General features: G+C 49.4%; 1 protein-coding gene across 3 annotated transcripts in view; it reads left to right on the forward strand.

Annotated features, from left to right (window-relative positions):
* Positions 1 to 23530, forward strand: part of nin (ninein (GSK3B interacting protein)) — a 205002-nt gene that overhangs the window by 76114 nt on the left and 105358 nt on the right. For all 3 annotated transcript variants that reach the window (XM_072489779.1, XM_072489781.1, XM_072489778.1), the window contains exon 4: positions 1541 to 1695. In XM_072489779.1, coding sequence (XP_072345880.1) covers positions 1541 to 1695 — 155 coding nt within the window. The remainder of the gene's footprint in view (positions 1 to 1540; positions 1696 to 23530) is intronic.

The raw sequence follows: 23530 nt of genomic DNA on the forward strand, positions 1-23530 counted from the left end.
TCCAGTTTGACACAATGGTGGGGGCGGCAGACACGCACTCAGAGAGAGTTGGGTTGAATTCTGTAAAATCTTAAATCCGAAACTAATCCATCACAAATGTACCAACTGATGGTTTAACGGAGATGGATCAGTTCTTTAAACATGTTAATGAGGCTATGTGCCCCAGATTTTAATAGTCTTTTACATGGTCACCGATCAGCCATTATCTCATTGAATGGTGGGACAGGCTTGTCCTGAGGGGCTGAATGGCCTACTCCTGTTCCTATTTAACTGCTGAGGGTCGAGTTGCCCAGAGCTGAGAGAACCCAGTAACTCCAATGAGATGAGAACAGCTTGATTCAACAGTTAGTGCTTTTTAGCATTGCTTGTAGACCAGGAGGATCAGGGTAGCTTCCACTCTGAGCCCTAAAGTTAACGAGCCAGGACCACCTATCACCCCTGTGCTCGCTGTCTTACATTGGTTCATAGCTGAGCAGTGCGTCTATTTTAAAATTGTTTTCCGTTTTCAAATCTCTGCATGGCCTCAGCCCTCCCTATCTATGTCATCCCCTCCAGTCCTACAACCCTCCGAGATATATGCACTCCTCCAATTCTAGGCAATTGTGAGCAACCCTGATTTTAATCGCTCCACCATGCCAGCCGCGTTTTCACCTGCCAAGGCCTTGCCACTGGAATTTGTTCCCTAAACCTCTCAGCCTCTCACTTTCCTTCAAGACATTACCTACCACTTTGATCACACTTTTAGTCATCTGCTCTACTAATTCCTAATGTGGTTTGGTATCAAGTTTTGTGTATGCTCTTAAGAAGCACCTTGAGACTGTTCACTACACTGAAGGCGCCATACAGATACAAGCTCTTGTTACTATAGCAAAAAGAAGTACATGGTGCCCTGTTGAACTAAGTACAGTTTATAGAACATATCAATGGTGGGATTCTCTGACCGTTCGCTGGTGGCAAGGTTCTCTGGTCTTGCCAGCAGCACACTCCCGCCTGTGGGTTTCCCGGTGACATGGGCTGGTTTCAAGGGGAAATCCCATTGGCGAGTGGTGGGAGTAAAGAATCCTGCCACCAGTGAATTCTCCGCCCACGCTAGCAGCAGAGTGGGGCGGACTGGCAATGGAAAATCTTGGCCCAGGTTAAAGCCATCTCAAATGTACAAAGAAATGGGAGTAACGGATAACTCTCATTAGCAATAATTCCATATTCGTACATGATATTTAAGTTACACAATTAACTATAATTCTACAATTATTAAACGGTGTTGTGTCAGAACCGTAGTTGGATTCTTTCCTCATTCTAAACCTTTACAATTACAATCTGCCCTCGCCCGAAGTTTATACATGCATTTTCAATAGAAGGCATTCCATAGTGATCGGGAATGACAATTGTATCCTTCTTATTATAGCACTGATTATCTAAGTCAGTGCAGGCAGTGATTTCGTAAATTTTACTGGATAAATTTGGTGAGCTAGTTGAAAACCTCTGAAGCTAATGCAATTTTAAATGGTTAGGCTGACTACAGTGCATTGTATGTCCGCAGATTCTACAGAAGTACAGCCAAAATATGTCAAAGATGGGAAACGATATGGGCGAAGAACAGCGCCAGAATTTCAGGATTCAATGGAAGTCAAAGTCACAGAATCTTCAGCTGATGGAACACGACCTGAAAATGCTCCTTCCGGGGATAATATTGAGGTGGGCTGAAATTGTTTGTGTTGTTAATCCAGTTGTTTTTTGAGGAAAATTCCAGTTAATTTAAACTTTGCTTTTGGGTGCAGGCAAATTTCTGGACATTGTTTTTGTCCATGATATTACACACAAGGAGCCAAGACTAAGTGAAGTTGAGTTGGAGGAAAGGAGATAATTGGAACAAGTGTGTACATTTAATTTAGTGTACAAACTTATATTATGTTACTTATTTATGGTGTCTGGAATCAAAAACAAAATCTGTCTCAGAACTTTGCATAAGGTGGAAATGTCCCTCATCTGGGGAGAACAACCAGTGTGTGGCAATCTCAAAGTAAAGATTTTCACTTTAAAGTCTTAGTTTTAACCTTTTATTCACTTTGATTTTCCTTCTTATTTGTTTGTTCTCCGTCTCTCTCCCGCCCTCCCCCAGAAAATCAAATGCTGTGTCACAATTTGACGTGTTAAAAGTGAGTTCAAACTTCGCAGATGGCTTATGGGTATGATACAAACTGACAACACTTTAATTGAGGACGTAAGAATTTTTTTTACAAAATGCAAGCAGTCTTCACCATAGAACTAGCTCAGAAAGATACCTTCAATCAGGCCACAACCAACTGGGCCTAAAAGATCAAAGCAGAGCATCTGGAGAGGGAGTAAAATCATGAGTAGGCCTTGACATCACAGCAAGAGAACAAGGCAATGTGAATACATTTTGATGAAAGAGATTTGCATTGAATTAAAGCAACTTGGTGTTTTATTAAAGATAGAGAGATCGCTACTAAAATGGCTGCCAAGGGAACAGAGTAATGATTGTGGATGAGTGCAGCTCAACAACACCCAAGAATCTCGACACCATCCAGGACAGAGCCGCCCACTTGATTGGCACCCCATCTACCCCTTAAACATTTACTCCCTCCACCAATGCACAGTGGCTGCAGTGTATGCCACCTACAAGATGCACTGCAGCAACTCACCAAGGCTCCTTTGACAGCAATTTCCAAACCCTCAACTTCTACTACCTAGAAGGACAAGGGCAGCAGATGCAAGCGAACACCACCACTTGCAAGTTCCACTCCAAGCTACACACCATCCTAACTAGAATGATATTGTCATTCCTTCACTGTCATTGGGTCAAAGCCCTGGAACTCCCTAACAGCACTGTGACTGCATCTACGTTACATGGACTGCAGCGGTTTAAGAAGGGGGCTCACCACCACCTTCTTGTGGGTAATTAGGGATGAGAAATAAATGCTGACCTAGCCAGCGATACCCATATCCCATGAATACATTTTTTTTTAAAAACACTAGAAGCAGCTGCATGAGTTGGGCTGTGAAATCTTGGTTGAACTGCAAGACAGCTGATGAGGGAGGCTGGAAGAAGATGTACTTTTTAATTTCAATGGACTATGCCTGGAGGCCCAAGAGTGGGTGAAGAGGGCATGAAGCGAGCTGAGGGAAGCACAGTTTTTATTTTTAATTTGTGAACGAAAGGGATTCGGAGGCTGAATGGCAGTAAGAGCCTAGGGGAGAATTGAGATTTAATTTTGGGAAAAGATTGTGGAGTGGGGGAGAAGTAAAAGGGTAATTGTTACCAGCTGATTAAGCTGGAAGACAGCTGAGAAACTTCCAGAGCCACCTGATTGTACAATATTTGTGACACGTTTACATAGGCAAAATTCAGTTTAAAGGAATTTATAATGGGGAAGGGAAAGATTTTTCAAAATTTGACATTAGAAACTGCATACAGATGTAGATTTTAATAAAATATAGATAGTTACATATGGAGTGTATTAGATAGAAAATTGGGCTTGAAACCTGTAATAATTCCAGAAGGTGCGGAATGAAGGTCCAAACTGGTTTATTTTAAACTGAAAATAAAGCCACTACAGCGGCTCACAAAACAAACATCCCAGCCCAGGACTGTCGGGGTCTGGGAGCTACGTTTAAAAGTCACGCTAACAAGCTCTAGCTGGGCAGGCCTCCACCCGCTCACCACAGAAACTTGTATTGTACGAAGCTCAGTGGGAGATCAGTCAGCTGTCTCTCTCCCCCCCCCCCCCCCCTCCCTCCCCCGTGGTACTTGTGAGGGTTAACACAAAATCAATAATGCTTTGTCCAAATATGTGTTTTAGCAAGCTTTTTTGCAGAGACCAGGCAGGGGTATGCCGCCTATAAGGTTGCACCACTGCAGTTGTCTGAAATAGAGACAAATAACAGCTGGAAGCTCTTCTTGGGTGAAATTTGATGAGTGTTTGGACTGTTGCAAAACAATTTGTTTGAACAATTAGCAACAGAGCTGTTTAAGCAATTAGTTGCTATGGTGTTCAGTGACATTACTGGCTGCAAACTGCACTGAGACTACTGTACTCTATCTGTATTGAGGTTATTTGTGTCATGCAGCTTCATTATGTTCTACCACTGGTTCCACTGGTTTGGCTGCTCTTTCCCAGGAGCTCTGCACCTCCCAGTTTGCATGTAAGCTGCATGAGCAGCTGGCTGCAAGTTTGCTTTCACAGTTATGCTGAATATGAAATTTATTCTGTAACCAAACAGAGTGCCACACACCACGTCCAGCCTGACATTGGAATACATGCTGCTTTTGTTTTGGTTTCATCCTGGATGCGTTCACATTTGTAGAGTTCTGTTGGACTGCTCTGAAATGCACAGTGCCCCTGTCTATCGGCAGGATTTTCTGGCCCTTCCCGCCAGCGGGATCTTCTGGTCCCACCAAAGGTGACCCCCCCCCCCCCCCCCGACGGGTTTCCCAGCAGCGGGACGGGCAAGCCAGGCAAAACAACGTAGAAATCGGCGAGACCAGAGGATCCCATCGACAGCCAGTTGCCTCCGTCGCCAGGAAACATGCCACCAGAGCGCCAGAAAATCCCGCCCTATGTTTTAACTAGATAGTCCAGAGTCCTGGAAAATAAAACTAAATGCTGAGTCTGCCTGACTGAGACTGAAGTAAATGGGTGAGGTAATATTCTTACGATGTAATATGTCAAGTTAAATAACCTAACATTTTATTGAAATATAATTTTGGCTTGAGCAACAGCACAAAGTAGTAATAGCAAATCGATAATGAAGTCCACAGGAAAGAAAATGATGTAGAGTGCAAAACAGGCTGTCGATTCTCTGCAGCAACATCCACAATGGCAATCGATGGTATCCGTTGAACAGAGAATGAATTGGCCAAGACTTCTTGCTCTTTTTTTAAAAAGTGCCATGGGTTCACCCGCTGGACACACACAGGTTGGATGTTAGTTTAACATCTCATCCAAAGGACAGCATCTCAAGTCCTGGTGTGGGTCTCGTAACAATATTCTGACATTGAAGTGAGGGAGCTACAAGCTGAATCAATTTGACAATATTCTAACCTATTGGGTTATAGCTGTTTTCTTTTCCTGGCCGGTTACCGTTTCTCTTTTGGCTTGATCACGGCCTGTCATGACATACAGAAATGTTCCTTTCTCACAATATGAAAATGGCCCTGATGCCTGTTCTTACATTCTTCTTCTTTCATGGGGGCCGCATTGACTCTTTTGTTTGTTTTACTGCTGCTGTGAATTATGCAGACTGGTGAGGATAGAGGAGCTTTATTCTTTGGCAATAAAAATGAAAATTATGCTAAGCTTGGGGAATTTTCCAGCCACCCTTCTTTGATCTATTACCCATTCTTTATATTTTGTGTATGGAATCATACCTTTCAAGGTCATTTGTTATTTTTAAGACTCCACGTTTTAAGACTGGATATCTCCCCTGCAGCGTTGGTCTGTTTTATTTTAGCTTTTTTTTTCTCTTCCTCCCCTTTTTCTTGTTGGACTTTGACCGTGGCTTTTCAGCATCTCAGCTGATTACACTTTTGTTCTTTTGATTCCTGTTAATTGCTTCAGTTGATTCATTCCTCCGTACAGGTTTCTGTTGTTCTGTTAAGAGTTTTGCATTGATTCAATCAATTCTGTTATGCAGTGTAATTAAAGTATTTGTTATCTTCCTTTCCTATACATTTGTTCTCCCCCCACCCATCCCCTCTTACATTCTACAAAGCTGCTTCATTATTTGTCTTGACTATTTTCAGAATTGAAAACCGTAACATTCGCAGGCATCGGCAGATTTACTATATTATCACTAGTTTCCATTTTAATTTTCTTTGTGTCAGGGTGATTGTAACACAGAGTCTTTGCAAAGGCTGAAATATTAACTATAAAAATGTTAGCAGTCTTTTATAATTGTTGCTAATAAATTTATATGTGCCCCTTATTTTGAAGTAAATCGGAGAGTCCTCCCTGACATACTCAACTGTGGTATTGTCTCCAATTTGGGGCACTGCACTGAAGGATGTAAAGGTTTTAGAGAGGTTGCAGAAAAGATTTACATGTATGGTTTCAGGGATAAGGAACTCCAGTTATGTTGGTTTATTGGACAAGCTGACATTGTTCCCCTTAAGTTTGAGAGGAGATTTGATAGAGGCATTCAGAATCGACCATCGAGACAGTGTAGATGGGGAGAAATAGTTCCATTGGTGGAAGGATCAAAAACACAGAGGTCTCAAATTTAAGGTGAATAACAAAAGAATGAAAGGTGACATGAAGAAGAACGATGGCTAATGTTCCATGTGTCAAAAGTGACTACTGCCCTAAAAGCTTTTTTTAACATCAGAGGCCACATGAGTATAACAAGCCATAGCATACAAAGGTATTTGTCCAAACATAAAAAGGATCATTTTGGATCATTTTACCCACGTACATGGTCCATAAAGAAAATCATCATCCATGAACAAAGACCTATTTCATTCTCGTCTGTCCTTGTGCAGACAATCTTTGAAGCTTTCAGATCTTTCAGTGGTACCGTATGCGAATTGTTGGCTGTGTTTGTTGATTCCTGGGGTGATTGTGCCTCTCCAGGCAATGTTTTTACAGTGGTAGGTGTTGATGCTGTGGTAAATGTTGCTGCTGATCCATTGGGGAACAGTTGACCTCTGGGATGGATGGTTGTTCCTTATTCAGCTGCCAAATTCGAATCCTCCTCATCAGCTGTCTGTCTGCTGTGAAGGTGTGGCGCCTCCGGTTGCACCTATATCTGCGTTTGCGATGATATAGCTGATTGCTCACTTCCACTATGTACGATAGAGGTGACAACTGCTCTACACTGCTTGAAAGTTGCCAAATTGTCTAACTTTTGTTGAGTTTGCTGAATGTTTACACTCTGACCAGCTCTCCAGCTCTTAACTCTGGCAATGTTTTGGCAGCTTAATCAAAGTGAAAGTTGGCTTTCTGTTGTTTCACTTTGATTTCATCACTCACTCCTATTAGTACTTCTGAGTTCAGTCAATTTTTTAACTGATGGAAGAGTCATCTGGGTACAACGTGACATTAATTGCTGGGCTAAGTTCATGCCTCCACTCTAAAGTGGCCTTGTATACATCTGTGCTGGATCTACTTGATTTTATGAGGTCCCTTGGCAATTTTCCCTTCTGCCTCAGCCTTTCCATTTAACTGGGGTTCGCGTGGTAATGATGTGTAGTGCTGAATTTCCCAATCATTTGCGAAGCTCCTGATTTCTTCACTCGTGAAATTAGGGCCATTGTCACTCATCCCAATTCAGGAATGCCATAATGACTGAAGTGTGCTTTCAGACATTCTGCGATCTCCACTGGTAGTTGTTGACCTCAGGTGGTCCAACTCTCGGTTGTTGACAGTGACAAGACAATCTGTTCCTGTGACAGTGAAAAGGTCTACTCCAGGCTTTATCCATGGGGTGTCTGGGTTGTCATTATTGGTGAGCAGCTCTTTAGCTTGCTTAGCTTGACAAACACAGCACTGGCTGATGTGGTCCTTAATCTTATTGCTCAACTTCCGGGTGCGGCGATGACCAGCTGAGTCGCACGTTTCGGCAGCTCCCGGTGAAACGGACTTTTGGGCTCTTGATAGGAGCCCCAACGGCAATTTTAATGGCTAAAAACACCGTGCGGTAAACCAGAAGGGAATTCCCCCTGGACACGGATGGAAAAAGGAGAGGAAAGTGGCCGGATTGCAGCGGATCCTTTGGAACAGCGGCAAGGAAGGCAAGCAAAAACCAAGATGGCGTCGGAAGGTGGCAGTTTCACTTGGGGCCCTGAACAACAAGAGTTCTTGAAATGCTGCGTGGAAGAGATAAAAAAGGAAATGAAGAAAGAGCTGTTGGCCCCGATACTACAGGCGATCGATGGGCTAAAGGAGGAACAAAAGACCCAGGAGCGGGAGCTTCGGGTCGTGAAGGCGAAGGCAGCCGAGAATGAGGACGATATACAGGGCCTGGTGGTGAAGACGGAGATACAGGAGGCACATCAGAAACGATGTGTGGAGAGGTTGGAGGCACTGGAAAACAACGCAAGGAGGAACAACCTGAGGATTCTTGGTCTTCCTGAAGGTGTGGAGGGTGCGGACGTCGGGGCATATGTGAGCACGATGCTGCACTCGTTAATGGGAGCGGAGGCCCCGGCGGGTCCGTTGGAGGTGGAGGGAGCATACCGAGTTATGGCGCGAGGACCGAGAGCAGGAGAAACTCCCAGAGCCATAGTGGTGAGATTCCTCCATTTTAAGGATAGAGAAATGGTCCTTAGATGGGCGAAGAAAACCCGGAGCAGTAAATGGGAGAACGCGGTGATCCGCGTTTATCAAGACTGGAGTGCGGAGGTGGCGAGAAGGAGGGCGAGCTTTAATCGGGCCAAGGCGGTGCTTCATAAAAGGAAGATAAAATTTGGAATGCTGCAACCGGCAAGACTGTGGGTCACATATCAAGGGAGGCACCACTACTTTGAGACGGCGGATGAAGCGTGGACTTTTATTGTAGAAGAAAAACTGGAATGAGTGGATTATTAAAAAGAACGTTTGGACAAAGTGGTGGGGCGAATGGGGGGGGCGAAGAGGGGTTTTATGTTCTAATCCTGCGGTGTGGTAACTTTTCTCTCTCCCACAGGGGGTGATGTGGGGAGGGAGAGGAGATGGGGCGTTGGCCATGGGGGGCGGGGCCAAGGGAGAAGCGCGGGCTTGGCTCCCGCGCTATGATAATTATGGCGGGAATAGAGAAGCAGGAAGGAGGGGGCGTCGCACGGTGCGAGCCGTGGTCACGGGGGGAAGCCGAGGTCAGCCAGAGTTTGCTGACTTCTGGGAGCAACATGGGGGGAGTAATTACGCTAGCGGGGGGTCTAGCGGGGGGGGTGGGAGGGGGGAATTACTGGGTTGCTGCTGCTGGGGAAAGGGGGGAGCGGGTACGGGAGAGGATGGGCGGGGGGGCACCGCCTGGGGGAGATACAGCTGCGTGGGAACTGGGTGAGAAGCTGGAAAAAGATGATGGCTAATCGGCAAGGGGGGGGGGGGTGGGAAGCCCCCCAACTCGGCTGATCACGTGGAACGTGAGAGGGCTCAACGGGCCGATAAAGAGGGCACGGGTACTCGCACACCTTAAGAAACTTAAAGCAGATGTGGTTATGTTACAGGAAACGCACCTGAAACTGATAGACCAGGTTAGGCTGCGCAAAGGATGGGTGGGGCAGGTGTTCCATTCTGGGCTAGATGCGAAAAACAGGGGGGTGGCTATATTAGTGGGGAAGCGGGTAATGTTCGAGGCAAAGACTATAGTGGCGGATAACGGGGGCAGATACGTGATGGTGAGTGGCAAGCTACAGGGAGAGACGGTGGTTTTGGTAAACGTGTATGCCCCGAACTGGGATGATGCCAATTTTATGAGGCGGATGCTAGGACGCATTCCGGACCTGGAGACGGGAAAGCTGATAATGGGGGGAGACTTTAACACGGTGTTGGAACCAGGGCTGGATAGGTCGAAGTCCAGGACTGGAAGGAGGCCGGCAGCAGCCAAGGTGCTTAAAGATTTTATGGAGCAGATGGGAGGTGTGGACCCGTGGAGATTCAGTAGACCTAGCAGTAAGGAGTTCTCGTTTTTCTCCTATGTCCATAAAGTCTATTCGCGCATAGACTTTTTCGTGCTGGGTAGGGCATTGATCCCGAAGGTGAGGGGAATGGAGTATACGGCTATAGCCATTTCGGATCACGCCTCACACTGGGTGGACTTGGAGATGGGGGAGGAAACAGGAGGGCGCCCACCCTGGAGAATGGACATGGGACTAATGGCGGATGAGGGGGTGTGTCTAAGGGTGAGGGGATGTATTGAAAAGTACTTGGAACTCAATGACAATGGGGAGGTCCAGGTGGGAGTGGTCTGGGAGGCGTTGAAGGCGGTGGTTAGGGGGGAGCTGATATCAATAAGGGCACATAAAGGGAAGCAGGAGAGTAAGGAACGGGAGCGGTTGCTGCAAGAACTTTTGAGGGTGGACAGACAATATGCGGAAGCACCGGAGGAGGGATTGTACAGGGAAAGGCAAAGGCTGCATGTGGAATTTGACTTGCTGACTACAGGCACTGCAGAGGCACAATGGAGGAAGGCACAGGGTGTACAGTATGAATATGGGGAGAAGGCGAGCAGGTTGCTGGCACACCAATTGAGGAAAAGGGGAGCAGCGAGGGAAATAGGGGGAGTGAGGGACGAGGAAGGAGAGATGGAGCGGGGAGCGGAGAGAGTGAATGAAGTGTTCAAGACATTCTATAAAAAATTATATGAAGCTCAACCCCCGGATGGGAGGGAGAGAATGATGGACTTTTTGGATCGGCTGGAAATTCCCAAGGTGAAAGAGCAGGAAAGGGTGGGACTGGGAGCACAGATCGAGGTAGAAGAAGTGGTGAAAGGAATTAGGAGCATGCAGACGGGAAAGGCCCCGGGACCGGACGGATTCCCAGTCGAATTTTATAGAAAATATTTGGACTTGCTCGCCCCGGTACTGACGAGGACCTTTAATGAGGCAAAGGAAAGGGGACAACTGCCCCCGACTATGTCTGAAGCAACGATATCGCTTCTCTTAAAGAAGGAAAAGGACCCGCTACAATGCGGGTCCTACAGACCAATTTCCCTCCTAAATGTGGATGCCAAGGTCCTGGCCAAGGTAATGGCAATGAGAATAGAGGAATGTGTCCCGGGGGTGGTTCACGAGGACCAAACTGGGTTTGTGAAGGGGAGACAGCTGAACACGAATATACGGAGGCTGTTAGGGGTAATGATGATGGCCCCACCAGAGGGTGAAACAGAGATAGTAGTGGCGATGGATGCCGAGAAAGCATTTGATAGAGTGGAATGGGATTATTTGTGGGAGGTGTTGAGGAGATTTGGTTTTGGAGAGGGGTATGTTAGATGGGTGCAGCTATTGTATAGGGCCCCAGTGGCGAGTGTGGTCACGAATGGACGGGGATCGGCATATTTTCGGCTCCATAGAGGGACAAGGCAGGGATGCCCTCTGTCCCCATTACTGTTTGCACTGGCGATTGAGCCCCTGGCGATAGCGCTGAGGGGTTCCAAGAAGTGGGGGGGAGTACTTAGGGGAGGAGAAGAACACCGGGTATCTTTGTATGCGGACGATTTGCTACTATATGTGGCGGATCCGGCGGAGGGGATGCCAGAAATAATGCGGATACTTGGGGAGTTTGGGGATTTTTCAGGGTATAAATTGAACATGGGGAAGAGTGAGCTGTTTGTGGTGCATCCTGGGGAGCAGAGTAGAGAAATAGAGGACCTACCGTTGAGGAAGGTAACAAGAGACTTTCGTTACCTGGGGATCCAGATAGCTAAGAATTGGGGCACACTGCACAGGTTAAATTTAACGCGGTTGGTGGAACAGATGGAGGAAGATTTCAAGAGATGGGATATGGTAGCCCTGTCAATGGCAGGGAGGGTGCAGGCGGTTAAGATGGTGGTCCTCCCGAGATTCCTCTTTGTGTTTCAGTGCCTCCCGGTGGTGATCACGAAGGCTTTTTTTAAAAGGATTGAAAAGAGCATCATGGGTTTTGTTTGGGCCGGGAAGACCCCGAGAGTGAGGAAGGGATTCTTACAGCGTAGCAGGGATAGGGGGGGGCTGGCACTACCGAGCCTAAGTGAGTACTATTGGGCCGCTAATATTTCAATGGTGAGTAAGTGGATGGGAGAGGAGGAGGGAGCGGCGTGGAAGAGATTAGAGAGGGCGTCCTGTAGGGGGACTAGCCTGCAGGCTATGGTGACAGCCCCATTGCCGTTCTCACCGAGGAACTACACCACAAGCCCGGTGGTGGTAGCTACACTGAAGATTTGGGGACAGTGGAGACGGCATAGGGGAAAGACTGGAGCTTTGGGGGGGTCCCTGATAAGAAACAACCATAGGTTTGCCCCGGGGGGAATGGATGGGGGATATGGAATGTGGCAAAGAGCAGGAATAACGCAACTGAAAGATCTATTTGTGGATGGGAAGTTCGCGAGTCTGGGAGCGCTGACCGAGAAATATGGGTTGCCCCAAGGGAATGCATTCAGGTATATGCAACTGAGGGCTTTTGCGAGGCAACAGGTGAGGGATTTTCCGCAGCTCCCGACACAAGAGGTGCAGGACAGAGTGATCTCAAAGACATGGGTGGGGGATGGTAAGGTGTCAGATATATATAGGGAAATGAGGGACAAAGGGGAGACTATGGTAGATGAACTAAAAGGGAAATGGGAAGAAGAGCTGGGGGAGGAGATCGAGGAGGGGCTGTGGGCGGATGCCCTAAGTAGGGTAAACTCGTCGTCCTCGTGTGCCAGGCTAAGCCTGATTCAGTTTAAGGTATTACACAGGGCGCATATGACTGGAGCGCGGCTCAGTAAATTTTTTGGGGTGGAGGATAGGTGTGCGAGGTGCTCGAGAAGCCCAACGAATCATACCCATATGTTTTGGTCATGCCCGGCACTACGGGGGTTTTGGATGGGGGTGACAAAGGTGCTTTCAAAAGTAGTGGGGGTCCGGGTCGAACCAAGCTGGGGGTTGGCTATATTTGGGGTAGCACAAGAGCCGGGAGTGCAGGAGGCGAGAGAGGCCGATGTTTTTGCCTTTGCGTCCTTAGTAGCCCGGCGCAGGATATTGCTAATGTGGAAGGAAGCCAAGCCCCCGGGGGTGGAGACCTGGATAAATGACATGGCGGGGTTTATAAAGCTAGAGCGGATTAAGTTCGTCCTAAGGGGGTCGGCTCAAGGGTTCACCAGGCGGTGGCAACCGTTCGTCGAATACCTTGCGGATAGATAGATGGAAGGGGAAAAAGAAGGCAGCAGCGGCGGCCCAGGATTTGGGGGGGGGGGGGAGGGGTGGGGGGGGGCGGGGGGGGTGTAACTTGTGACAAGGCAGTTGCCAATTAGGGCTAGTTTTCATTTTTGTTATTTAATATTTATTCATTTTTTGTTTTTTGCTTATATAAAATAGGTCATTGTTATTTGTGCTGTTATAATATTGTGTAAAGGATGCACAATGTACTGTGTTGGTTGACCAAAAATTTTCAATAAAATATTTATTAAAAAAAAAAAAAATCTTATTGCTCATGTTTATCCAGTAGAGTGCTTCTTTTGTGTTCCTCAGACTGGATTTGCTGATGGCTTACATAAATGTGTCTCAGCATCTCCTTTCTTATCTCTTTGGGGATAATGACTCTCTATTTCCTTTGTACAAGATGCCAGCCGCGATTCAACCAATTAAAAACTAAGCGTAACCGCCAGCGGGGAAACTGGTGTGTTGCATCTGGTCTGTCTAGAAAGCACCCCCGAAACAAATACACGGTCTCTTTAAAAAAAAAAAAAAAAAACTGGTTAGAAACAACATCTGCTCAAAAGAGGAAACGTTTCAGAGTTAATGGACAGTGCAGAGCTATTTTTTTTTTTTTTTAAAACAAGACTACCTCCTCCTTTAAAATAGCATGGACCTGTCGATCAGAGGCTTGTAAAAGGTAACGGATCATGAAATACACCGTGAAATTGAAAGTAAACAATGCAGTTCAAAGCTTTTAGGTTTCTCAGAATGCCCAGAGGCTTGAAAAAGTAATGGGGAATGAAATTGACTGTGTAAAAAGCTCTACAAAGATTTCCAACACCTAAAAGGGAAGACTTTCAGAACTTGACATGCTGGGAGAGACATAAAAGGGTTCTAACATATGTTGGAGGGAAGACTTTGAACCCCAGCTTGACATGCTGAAAGACAGTTTAATGATTTTAAACTGAGGGCAGACTGGCCACACAACACCCACCCTGCGAAAGGCACCTGACCCCCACCTCTCCTGAAGGTCCCCCCTTGGCACCCTGGAGGTAATTGTAGAGAGGGTACTCTTTTACACCCACCCCCTCAGAGTCCATGACGTCTGGGCCCCGCTTGTTAGGACCAGGAGAGATTGGTGCCCACGGGACTTCCAGCTATGAGGGTGATATTTATATTTAAATACACGTATATGAGCTATAATCATGTTCTCGCCTGCCCTGGACGAGAACCTGACCAGGCCAAACGCTGCAGGCCGGGAGACTGGCGAGAATCTCGATTTGGCCCTCTTGCCAACAGTCCATCGCGAATCTTGACTGGGGCAGGTGGCCCTGTAGAATTGTCCCCGCCATCACTTCACCTTTGGAATCCCGATCCAGCAAGCAACAGGTGTGTCCTTGATAGTTTCAGGCAACCCTTTCATCACTACTTCCAGCATTTGAAGAGTTGCATCTCATTTTGTAGTATGCTTGATCTGAGCAAGATTCTTGTCTGTCAAGATCTGTTCAGTAGTAAATTACTTTTGAGTCCTGCGAAATGCTGCAAATCTCATCTGGTATCACACCAAGCTTTCGACTTGTTTCAGTGGAGATGAGGGGATTTTGCTTCATGTCTTACAATCTGGAATTGTAGTTCCTCTTTCTTCCATTTGTACTGGACTCTCGACTAATTTGACCGTAAGCCTCAACTTTACCTTTGAATGCTTCATTTAATGAGCCACCATCTTTAGGTGAATTGGCCATGATAAATTGCCCTTAGTGTCCAAAATTGCCCTTAGTGTTGGGTGGGGTTACTGGGTTATGGGGATAGAATGGAGGCGTTGACCTTGGGTAGGGTGCTCTTTCCAAGAGCCGGTGCAGACTTGATGGGCTGAATGGCCTCCTTCTGCACTGTAAATTCTATGATAATCTTTAGCATCTTTACACGGGTCTACGAAGCTCATGATTTAATACCGAGCACGAATGTCTATCCGACACTTCACATTAACGTGACGGTGTCCTTCTGCAGTCATCACTCTTAACGGTCACAAACCATTTTTACCTCGAGACTTGGTAATGCCAATCTGTTCTAGGGTGTAGAGTGACACCTCCGGAACAAGGTGGGTGAACTTGCGGCATGGGTTGGTACCTGGGACTTCGATGTTGTGGCCATTTCGGAGACATGGATAGAGCAGGGACAGGAATGGTTGTTGCAGGTGCCAGGGCTTAGATATTTCAGTAAGCTCAGGGAAGGTGGTAAAAGAGGGGGAGGGGTGGCATTGTTAGTCAAGGACAGTATTACGGTTGCAGAAAGGACGTTTGATGAGGACTCGTCTACTGAGGTAGTATGGGCTGAGGTTAGAAACAGGAAAGGAGAGGTCACCCTGTTAGGGGTTTTCTATAGGCCTCCGAAAAGTTCCAGAGATGTAGAGGAAAGGATTGCAAAGATGATTCTGGATAGGAGCGAAAGCAACAGGATAGTTGTTATGGGGGACTTTAACTTTCCAAATATTGACTGGAAACGCTATAATTCGAGTACTTTAGATGGGTCCATTTTTGTCCAATGTGTGCAGGAGGGTTTCCTGACACAGTATGTAGATAGGCCAACGAGAGGCGAGGCCATATTGGATTTGGGTACTGGGTAGGTGAGCACTTTGGTGATAGTGACCACAATTCGATTACGTTTACTTTAGTGATGGAAAGGGATAGGTATATACCGCAGGGCTAGAGTTATATCTGGGGGAAAGGCAATTATGATGCGATGAGGCAAGACTTAGGATGCATCGGATGGAGAGGAAAACTGCAGGGGATGGGCACAATGGAAATATGGAGCTTGTTTAAGGAACAGCTACTGCGTGTCCTTGATAAGTATGTACCTGTCAGGCAGGGAGGAAGTGGTCGAGCAAGGGAACCGTGGTTTACTAAGGCAGTCGAAACACTTGTCAAGAGGAAGAAGGAGGCTTATGTAAAGATGAGACATGAAGGTTCAGTTAGGGCGCTCGAGAGTTACAAGTAAGCTAGGAAGGACCTAAAGAGAGAGCTAAGAAGAGCCAGGAAGGGACATGAGAAGTCTTTGGCAGGTAGGATCAAGGATAACCCTAAAGCTTTCTATAGACATGTCAGGAATAAACTAATGACTTGGGTAAGAGGAGGGCCAGTCAAGGACAGTAGTGGGAAGTTGTGCTTGGAGTTTGAGGAGATAGGAGAGGTGCTAAATGAATATTTTTCATCAGTATTCACACAGGAAAAAGAAAATGTTGTCGAGGAGAATACTGAGATTCAGGCTACTAGACTAGAAGGGCTTGAGGTTCATCAGGAGGAGGTGTTAGCAATTCTGGAAAGTGTAAAAATAGATAAGTCCCCTGGGCCGGATGGGATTTATCCGAGGATTCTCTGGGAAGCTAGGGAGGAGATTGCTGAGCCTTTGGCTTTGATCTTTAAGTCATCTTTGTCTACAGGAATAGTGCCAGACGACTGGAGGATAGCAAATGTTGTCCCCTTGTTCAAGAAGAGGGGTCGAGACAACGCCGGTAACTATAGACCAGTGAGCCTTACTTCTGTTGTGGGCAAAATCTTGGAAAGGTTTATAAGAGATAGGATGTATAATCATCAGGAAAGGAATACTTTGATTAGAGATAGTCAACACAGTTTTGTGAAGGGTAGGTCGTGCCTCACAAACCTTATTGAGTTCTTTGAGAAGGTGACCAAACAGGTGGATGAGGGTAAAGCAGTTGATGTGGTGTATATGAATTTCAGTAAAGCGTTTGATAAGGTTCCCCACGGTAGGCTACTGCAGAAAATACGGAGGCATGGGATTCAGGGTGATTTAGCAGTTTGGATCAGAAATTGGCTAGCTGGAAGAAGACAAAGGGTGGTGGTTGATGGGAAATGTTCAGACTGGAGTCCAGTTACTAATGGTGTACCACAAGGATCTGTTTTGGGGCCACTGCTGGTTGTCATTTTTATAAATGACCTGGAGGAGGGCGTAGAAGGATGGGTGAGTAAATTTGCAGATGACACTAAAGTCGGTGGAGTTGTGGACAGTGCGGAAGGATGTTACAAGTTACAGAGGGACATAGATAAGCTGCAGCGCTGGGCTGAGAGGTGGCAAATGGAGTTTAATGCAGAAAAGTGTGAGGTGATTCATTTTGGAAGGAATAACAGGAAGACAGAGTACTGGGCTAATGGTAAGATTCTTGGTAGTGTGGATGAGCAGCGAGATCTCGGTGTCCATGTACATAGATCCCTGAAAGTTGCCACCCAGGTTGAGAGAGTTGTTAAGAAGGCGTACGGTGTGTTAGCTTTTATTTGTAGAGGGATTGAGTTTCTGAGCCATGAGGTCATGTTGCAGCTGTACAAAACTCTGGTGCGGCCGCATTTGGAGTATTGCGTGCAATTCTGGTCGCCGCATTATAGGAAGGATGTGGAAGCATTGGAAAGGATGCAGAGGAGATTTACCAGAATGTTGCCTGGAATGGAGGGAAGATCTTATGAGGAAAGGCTGAGGGACTTGAGGCTGTTTTCGATAGAGAGAAGAAGGTTAAGAGGTGACTTAATTGAGGCATACAAGATGATCAGAGGATTGGATAGGGTGGACAGTGAGAGCCTTTTTCCTCGGATGATGATGTTTAGCACGAGGGGACATAGCTTTAAATTGAGGGGAGATAGATATAAGACAGATGTCAGAGGTAGGTTCTTTACTCAGAGAGTAGTAAGGGCGTGGAATGCCCTGCCTGCAACAGTAGTGGACTCGCCAACACTAAGGGCATTCAAATGGTCATTGGATAGACGTATGGTCGATAAGGGAATAGAGTAGATGGGCTTTAGAGTAGTTTCACAGGTCGGCGCAACATCAAGGGCTGAAGGGCCTGTACTGCGCTGTAATGTTCTATGTTCTATTTGTCATAATCATCATCCGACCTATCTCCAGCAACCATCTTTCTTGGCTTGTTTTTCATCCTTCCTGTTTCAACCTCTTTAAGTTAGACCACCGCGACTTCCGGTTGTGGCTATGCGGAGCTAAGTCGCACATTCAGCGGCTCCCGCAAAAACTGACTTTTGGGCTCTTTTCAGGGCCCCCAACGGCACTTTTTCGACATTTCCCGGTGTGGGAAGGAGTCTACAACAGCTCCCCGTCGGTATATGGCTTCAACTAGGAGCAGGGCGACAAAAAAGGTGGTGGTGGACCCGAAGAAGGTGCGAGGGAAGAAGGACAAAATGGCAGCGGGCGGAGATCAGGCAGCGTGGATGCAGTGGGCGGGGGAGCAGCAGGAGGGTATCCAGCGCTGCTTCAGAGAGATTAAAACGGACCTGCTAGAGCCGATGAAGGCTTCTATTGATAAGCTGCTGGAGACACAGACGGCCCACGGGGTGGAGATCTGCGAGGCTCGACAAAAGATCTCTGACAATGAGGATGAGATCTTAGGCCTGGCGGTAAAGGTGGAGGCGCATGAGGCGCTCCACAAGAAATGGCAGGAGCGGTTCGAGGAGATGGAGAATCGGTCGAGGCGGTAGAATCTGCGGATTCTAAACGTCCTGGAGGGGCCGGACGTGGGGGCCTATGTGGTCACCATGTTGAACTCGCTGATGGGAGCAGGGTCCTTCCAGGGGCCCCTGGAGCTGGAAGGGGCCCATAGAGTGCTGGCGAGGAAGCCCAAGGCTAACGAGCCTCCGTGGGCATTGCTGGTGAGGTTCCATCGGTTCGTCGATCGGGCGTGTGCGCTCAGGTGGGCCAAGAAGGAGAGGAGCAGCAGGTGGGAGAACGCGGAGGTTCGAATATATCAGGACTGGAGTTCGGAGGTGGCGAAGAGGAGGGCCAGGTACAATCGAGCGAAGGCGGCGCTGCACAGGAAGGGGGTGAAGTTTGGCATGTTGCAGCCGGCGCGACTGTGGGTTACCTACAAAGACCGGCACCATTATTTTGAGTCTCCGGAGGAGGCGTGGGCCTTTGTTCAGGCCAAGAAGTTGGACACAGATTGAGGGTCGGGTCGGGCGATTGGGGACTGCGGTTGATATGTTATGTTTATTTATTTTTTTCTCGAGGTGGGGTGGGGCTTTTGTATTGCTCCGGGTTTCTTTTTCGCTGTGTTCTCTTTCGGGTTGGTGAGGGTGGCTGGGGCGGGTTGGGCACTGTTTTGGTTGGGTTGGTCGGGGGGGCTCTTGGAGGGGGGTAGGTAAACAGAACAGGGGTGGTGGCCGGCGGTGAGATGGGGCCCCGCGGGGGAGGGGGAGACCCGAGTCAGGGGTGAGGGGACTAGGCCTGTAAAAGGAGCTGCGTCAGAGGTGGCGGGGCTGGATAGGTGGAAAGCGCGGGCTTTTTCCCGCGCTGAAGACTGGAGGGGACGGGGTCGGGGCGGGGAAGCGAGGGTTGTTTCCCGCGCTTAGAATGGAAGGGGAGGAGGGAGAGCCTATGGATGGGGAACGGGAGAGGAGGGTGTGCCACACCATGGGAGGAGTCGAAGGAGAGGCGGGAGTGGCCGGGGTCAGCAGGAGTCAGCTGACTTGCGGAAGTGCAATGGGGGGAGTAAATCAGCTAGGATGGGTCCTAGCCCGGGGGGTGGGGGGGTGGGTTTGGGTGGGGGGGAATAGAGTTGCTGCTGCTATGGTCAAGGAGGAGCTGGAGCGAAATGGGAAGGGGGGGGGGGGTCAAGATGGGGGTATGCCGCTGTGGGGAACGGGCCGGGTGTGGGGTGCGGGCGTGTGGCTGGCCGAGGAGGGGTCATGGCTAGTCGGCGGGGGAGGGGGGCGGGTAGCCCCCTGATCCGGCTGATAACCTGGAATGTAAGGGGACTGAATGGGCCGGTTAAGCGGGCCCACGTGTTCGCGCACCTGAAGGGGCTCAAGGCGGATGTGGTTAAGCTTCAGGAGACACACCTGAAGGTGGCAGACCAGGTAAGATTGATGAAAGGGTGGGTAGATCAGGTGTTTCACTCTGGGCTAGATGCCAAAAATCGAGGGGTGGCGATCTTGGTGGGAAAGAAGGTGTCATTCGAGGCGTCGAGCACTGTGGCAGATAATGGCGGTAGGTACATAATGGTAAGTGGTAAGTTGCAGGGAGAGAGGGTGGTACTGGTCAATGTGTATGCCCCGAACTGGGATGATGCAGATTTTATGCGGCGTATGTTGGGTCAGATCCCAGACTTGGACGTGGGGGGCCTGATAATGGGGGGAGACTTAAACGCGGTGCTGGATCCGGCACTGGATCGCTCCAGGTCTAGGACGGGTAGGAAGCCGGCGGCGGCTAGAGTGCTGAGGGGGTTTATGGACCAGATGGGAGGGGTGGACCCTTGGAGATCTGCAAGGCCGGGGGCTAGGGAACTTTCATCCTTCTCACATGTCCATAAGGCTTATTCGCGAATCTACTTTTTTGTTTTGAGTAGGGCGCTGATAGCGAGAGTAGAGGATACTGAGTATTCAGCAATAGCCATTTCGGACCACACCCCGCATTGGGTGGACTTGGAGATGGGGGAGGATAGGGACCAGCGCCCGCTGTGGCGCTTGGAGGTGGGGCAGTTGGCGGACGAGGAGGTGAGCGAGCGGGTCCGAGGAAGTATAGAGAGGTACTTGGAGTCCAACGACAACGGGGAGGTCCGAGTGGGGATGGTATAGGAGGCACTGAGGGCGGTGGTGAGGGGAGAGCTGATCTCCATTAGGGCCCACAAGGAGCGGGGGGAGAGGGAGAGGCTGGTGGGGGAGATGGTGAGCGTAGACCGGAGGTATGCGGAGGAGCCTGAGGAAGGATTGTTGAGGAAGAGGCGTAGCCTCCAGGCCGAATTCGACCTGGTGACCACCAGGAAGGCGGAGGTGCAATGGCGGAAGGCCCAAGGGGCGATTTACGAGTATGGGGAAAAGGCAAGCAGGATGCTGGCGCATCAGCTTCGGAAGCGGGACGCAGCTAGGGAGATCGGGGGAGTTAAGGACGGGAGGGAGTGTGGTGCGGAGTGGGGTTGGCATCAATGGGGTCTTCAGGGACTTTTACGAGGAATTGTACCAATCCGAGCCCCCACGGGAGGAGGGAGGGATGGGCCGCTTCCTGGACCAATTGAGGTTTCCAAAGGTGGAAGAGGGACTGGTGGCGGGATATGGGGGCCCCGACTGGGCTGGAGGAGCTGATCAAAGGGATAGGAAACATGCAGGCGGGGAAGGCACCGGGGCCGGACGGTTTCCCGGTCGAATTCTATAAAAAAAAATATATGGACCTGTTGGGCCTGCTGTTAGTTAGGACCTTTAATGAGGCAAGGGGTGGGGGGGGGGGGGGCTTTGCCCCCGACGATGTCCCAGGCACCGATCTCCTTGATCCTGAAGCGGGACCAGGATCCCCTACAGTGTGGGTCTTACAGACCGATTTCCTTGCTAAATGTAGATGCCAAGGTGCTGGCAAAGGTCTTAGCCACGAGGATTGAGGATTGTGTGCTGCAGATCATCCATGAAGACCAGACTGGGTTTGTGAAGGGGAGGCAGTTGAACGCAAATGTGCGGAGGCTTTTGAACGTTACCATGATGCCGGCGAGGGAGGGGGAGGCGGAGATAGTGGTGGCGATGGACGCTGAGAAAGCCTTCGATAGGGTAGAGTGGGGGTACCTGTGGGAGGTGCTGAAGAGGTTTGGGTTTGGGGAGGGGTTTGTCAGGTGGGTTAGGCTGTTGTATGAGGTCCCGATGGCGAGTGTGGCCACAAACAGGAGGAGGTCCGAGTACTTTTGGTTGCACCGAGGGACGAGACGGGTGTCCCCTGTCCCCCCTGCTCTTCGCACTGGCGATTGAACTCCTGGCTATGGCACTGAGGGAGTCAAGGAACTGGAGGGGGTTGGTGCGGGGTGGGGAGGAGCATAGGGTGTCACTTTATGCGGATGACAAGCTGTATGTGGCGGACCCGGTGGGAAGAATGCCGGAGGTAATGAGGATTCTTAGGGAATTTGGGGACTTTTCGGGGTACAAGCTGAACATGGAGAAGAGTGAGCTGTTCGTAGTTCATCCAGGGTACCAGGAGAGGGGGATTAGCGAGCTCCCACTAAAAAGGGCGGAGAGGAGCTTCAGGTATTTGGGGTCCAGGTGGCCAGGAGCTGGGGGGCCCTGCATACGCTTAATTTTACGAGGCTGGTGGAGCAAATGGAGGAGGAGTTCAAGAGGTGGGACGCGTTGCCGCTGTCCTTGGCGGGTCGGGTGCAGTCAATCAAAATGACGGTGCTCCCAAGGTTTTTGTTCCTGTTCCAGTGCCTCCCCGTGTTTATCCCAAAGGCTTTTTTCAGGCGGGTTAACAGGAGTATAATGGGGTTTGAGTGGGCGCGAGGGACTCCGAGGGTGAGAAGGGTGTTCCTGGAGCGGAGTAGAGATGGGGGGGGGGCTGGCGCTGCCCAACCTCTGTGGGTACTACTGGGCCGCCAATGCGACGATGATGCACAAGTGGGTGATGGAGGGGGAGGGGGCTGCATGGAAGAGGCTGGAGACGGCGTCTTGTGTGGGTACGAGTCTGGGGGCGCTGGCAACGGCGCCGCTGCCGCTCCCTCCAAGGAGGTATGCCACGAGCCCGGTGATGGTGGCTGCCCTCAAAATTTGGGGGCAGTGGAGGCGGCACAGGGAGGGAAGTTGGGGCCTCTGCATGGATCCCATTACGGGGAACCACCGGTTCGCCCCAGGAAGAACAGGTGGAGGGTTTGCGGGGTGGCTCAGGGCAGGAATACGAAAGTTGGGGGACCTATTTGTGGATGGGACGTTCGCGAGCCTGGGGGAGCTGGAGGCGAAGTACGGGCTCCCCCCCCCGGGGAACACCTTCAGGTACTTACAGGTAAGGGCGTTTGCCAGACAGCAGGTGGTGGAATTCCTGCGGCTACTGACACACAGTACAGGACAGGATGCTCTCGGGGGTGTGGGTGGGAGTGGGGAAGATATCGGAAACTTACCAGGTGATGCAGGAGGAGGAGGAGGCCTCGGTGGTGGAGGTAAAAGGTAAGTGGGAGGAGGAGTTGGGAGAGGAAATTGAGGAAGGGACGTGGGCAGATGCCCTGGGGAGGGTGAACTCTTCCTCATCGTGCGCGAGGCTCAGCCTCATACAGTTTAAGGTGCTACACAGGGCACACATGACCGGGACAAGGATGAGCCGGCTTTTTGGGGGTGAGGACAGGTGTGTTAGGTACTCGGGGAGCCCAGCAAACCACACCGTTATGTTCTGGGCATGCCCAGCGCAGGAGGAACTTTGGAAGGGCGTAGCGAGGACGGTGTCCTGGGTGGTAGGATCGAGGGTCAAACTGGGCTGGGGGCTCCCAATATTTGGGGTGGCAGAGGAGCCGGGAGTGCAGGAAGCGAAAGAGGCCAGAATTCTGGCCTTCGCGTCCCTGGTAGCCCGGCGAAGGATTCTTCTTCAGTGGAAGGATGCGAGGGCCCCAAGCGTGGAATCCTGGATCAGTGATATGGCAGAGGTCATTAAATTGGAGAGGGTGAAATTCGCCTTGAGAGGGTCAGTACAAGGGTTCTTTAGGCGGTGGCAACCGTTCTTAGACTTCCTGGCAGAACGCTAGACATTGGTCAATGGCAGCAGCAGCTCGCGGGGGGGGGGTACTTGATTATTGTTTTTGTTATTTACACTGAAGGGTCTGAGGGGGTGTATACACCTGTTGTGTTAAGTCGGGGTGTTAATGTTAATTTATTATTTATGTACGGGGGGTGGGGGGGGGGGTGGTATGGGGGGTTGCTTTTCTGGATTGTGTTTTGTACTTAACCCTGTTGGGTTCTTTTTTTCATTTTGTAGTTG

Source organism: Scyliorhinus torazame, chromosome 2 (genome assembly GCF_047496885.1).
Source record: "Scyliorhinus torazame isolate Kashiwa2021f chromosome 2, sScyTor2.1, whole genome shotgun sequence".
NCBI classification, from domain to species: domain Eukaryota; kingdom Metazoa; phylum Chordata; class Chondrichthyes; order Carcharhiniformes; family Scyliorhinidae; genus Scyliorhinus; species Scyliorhinus torazame.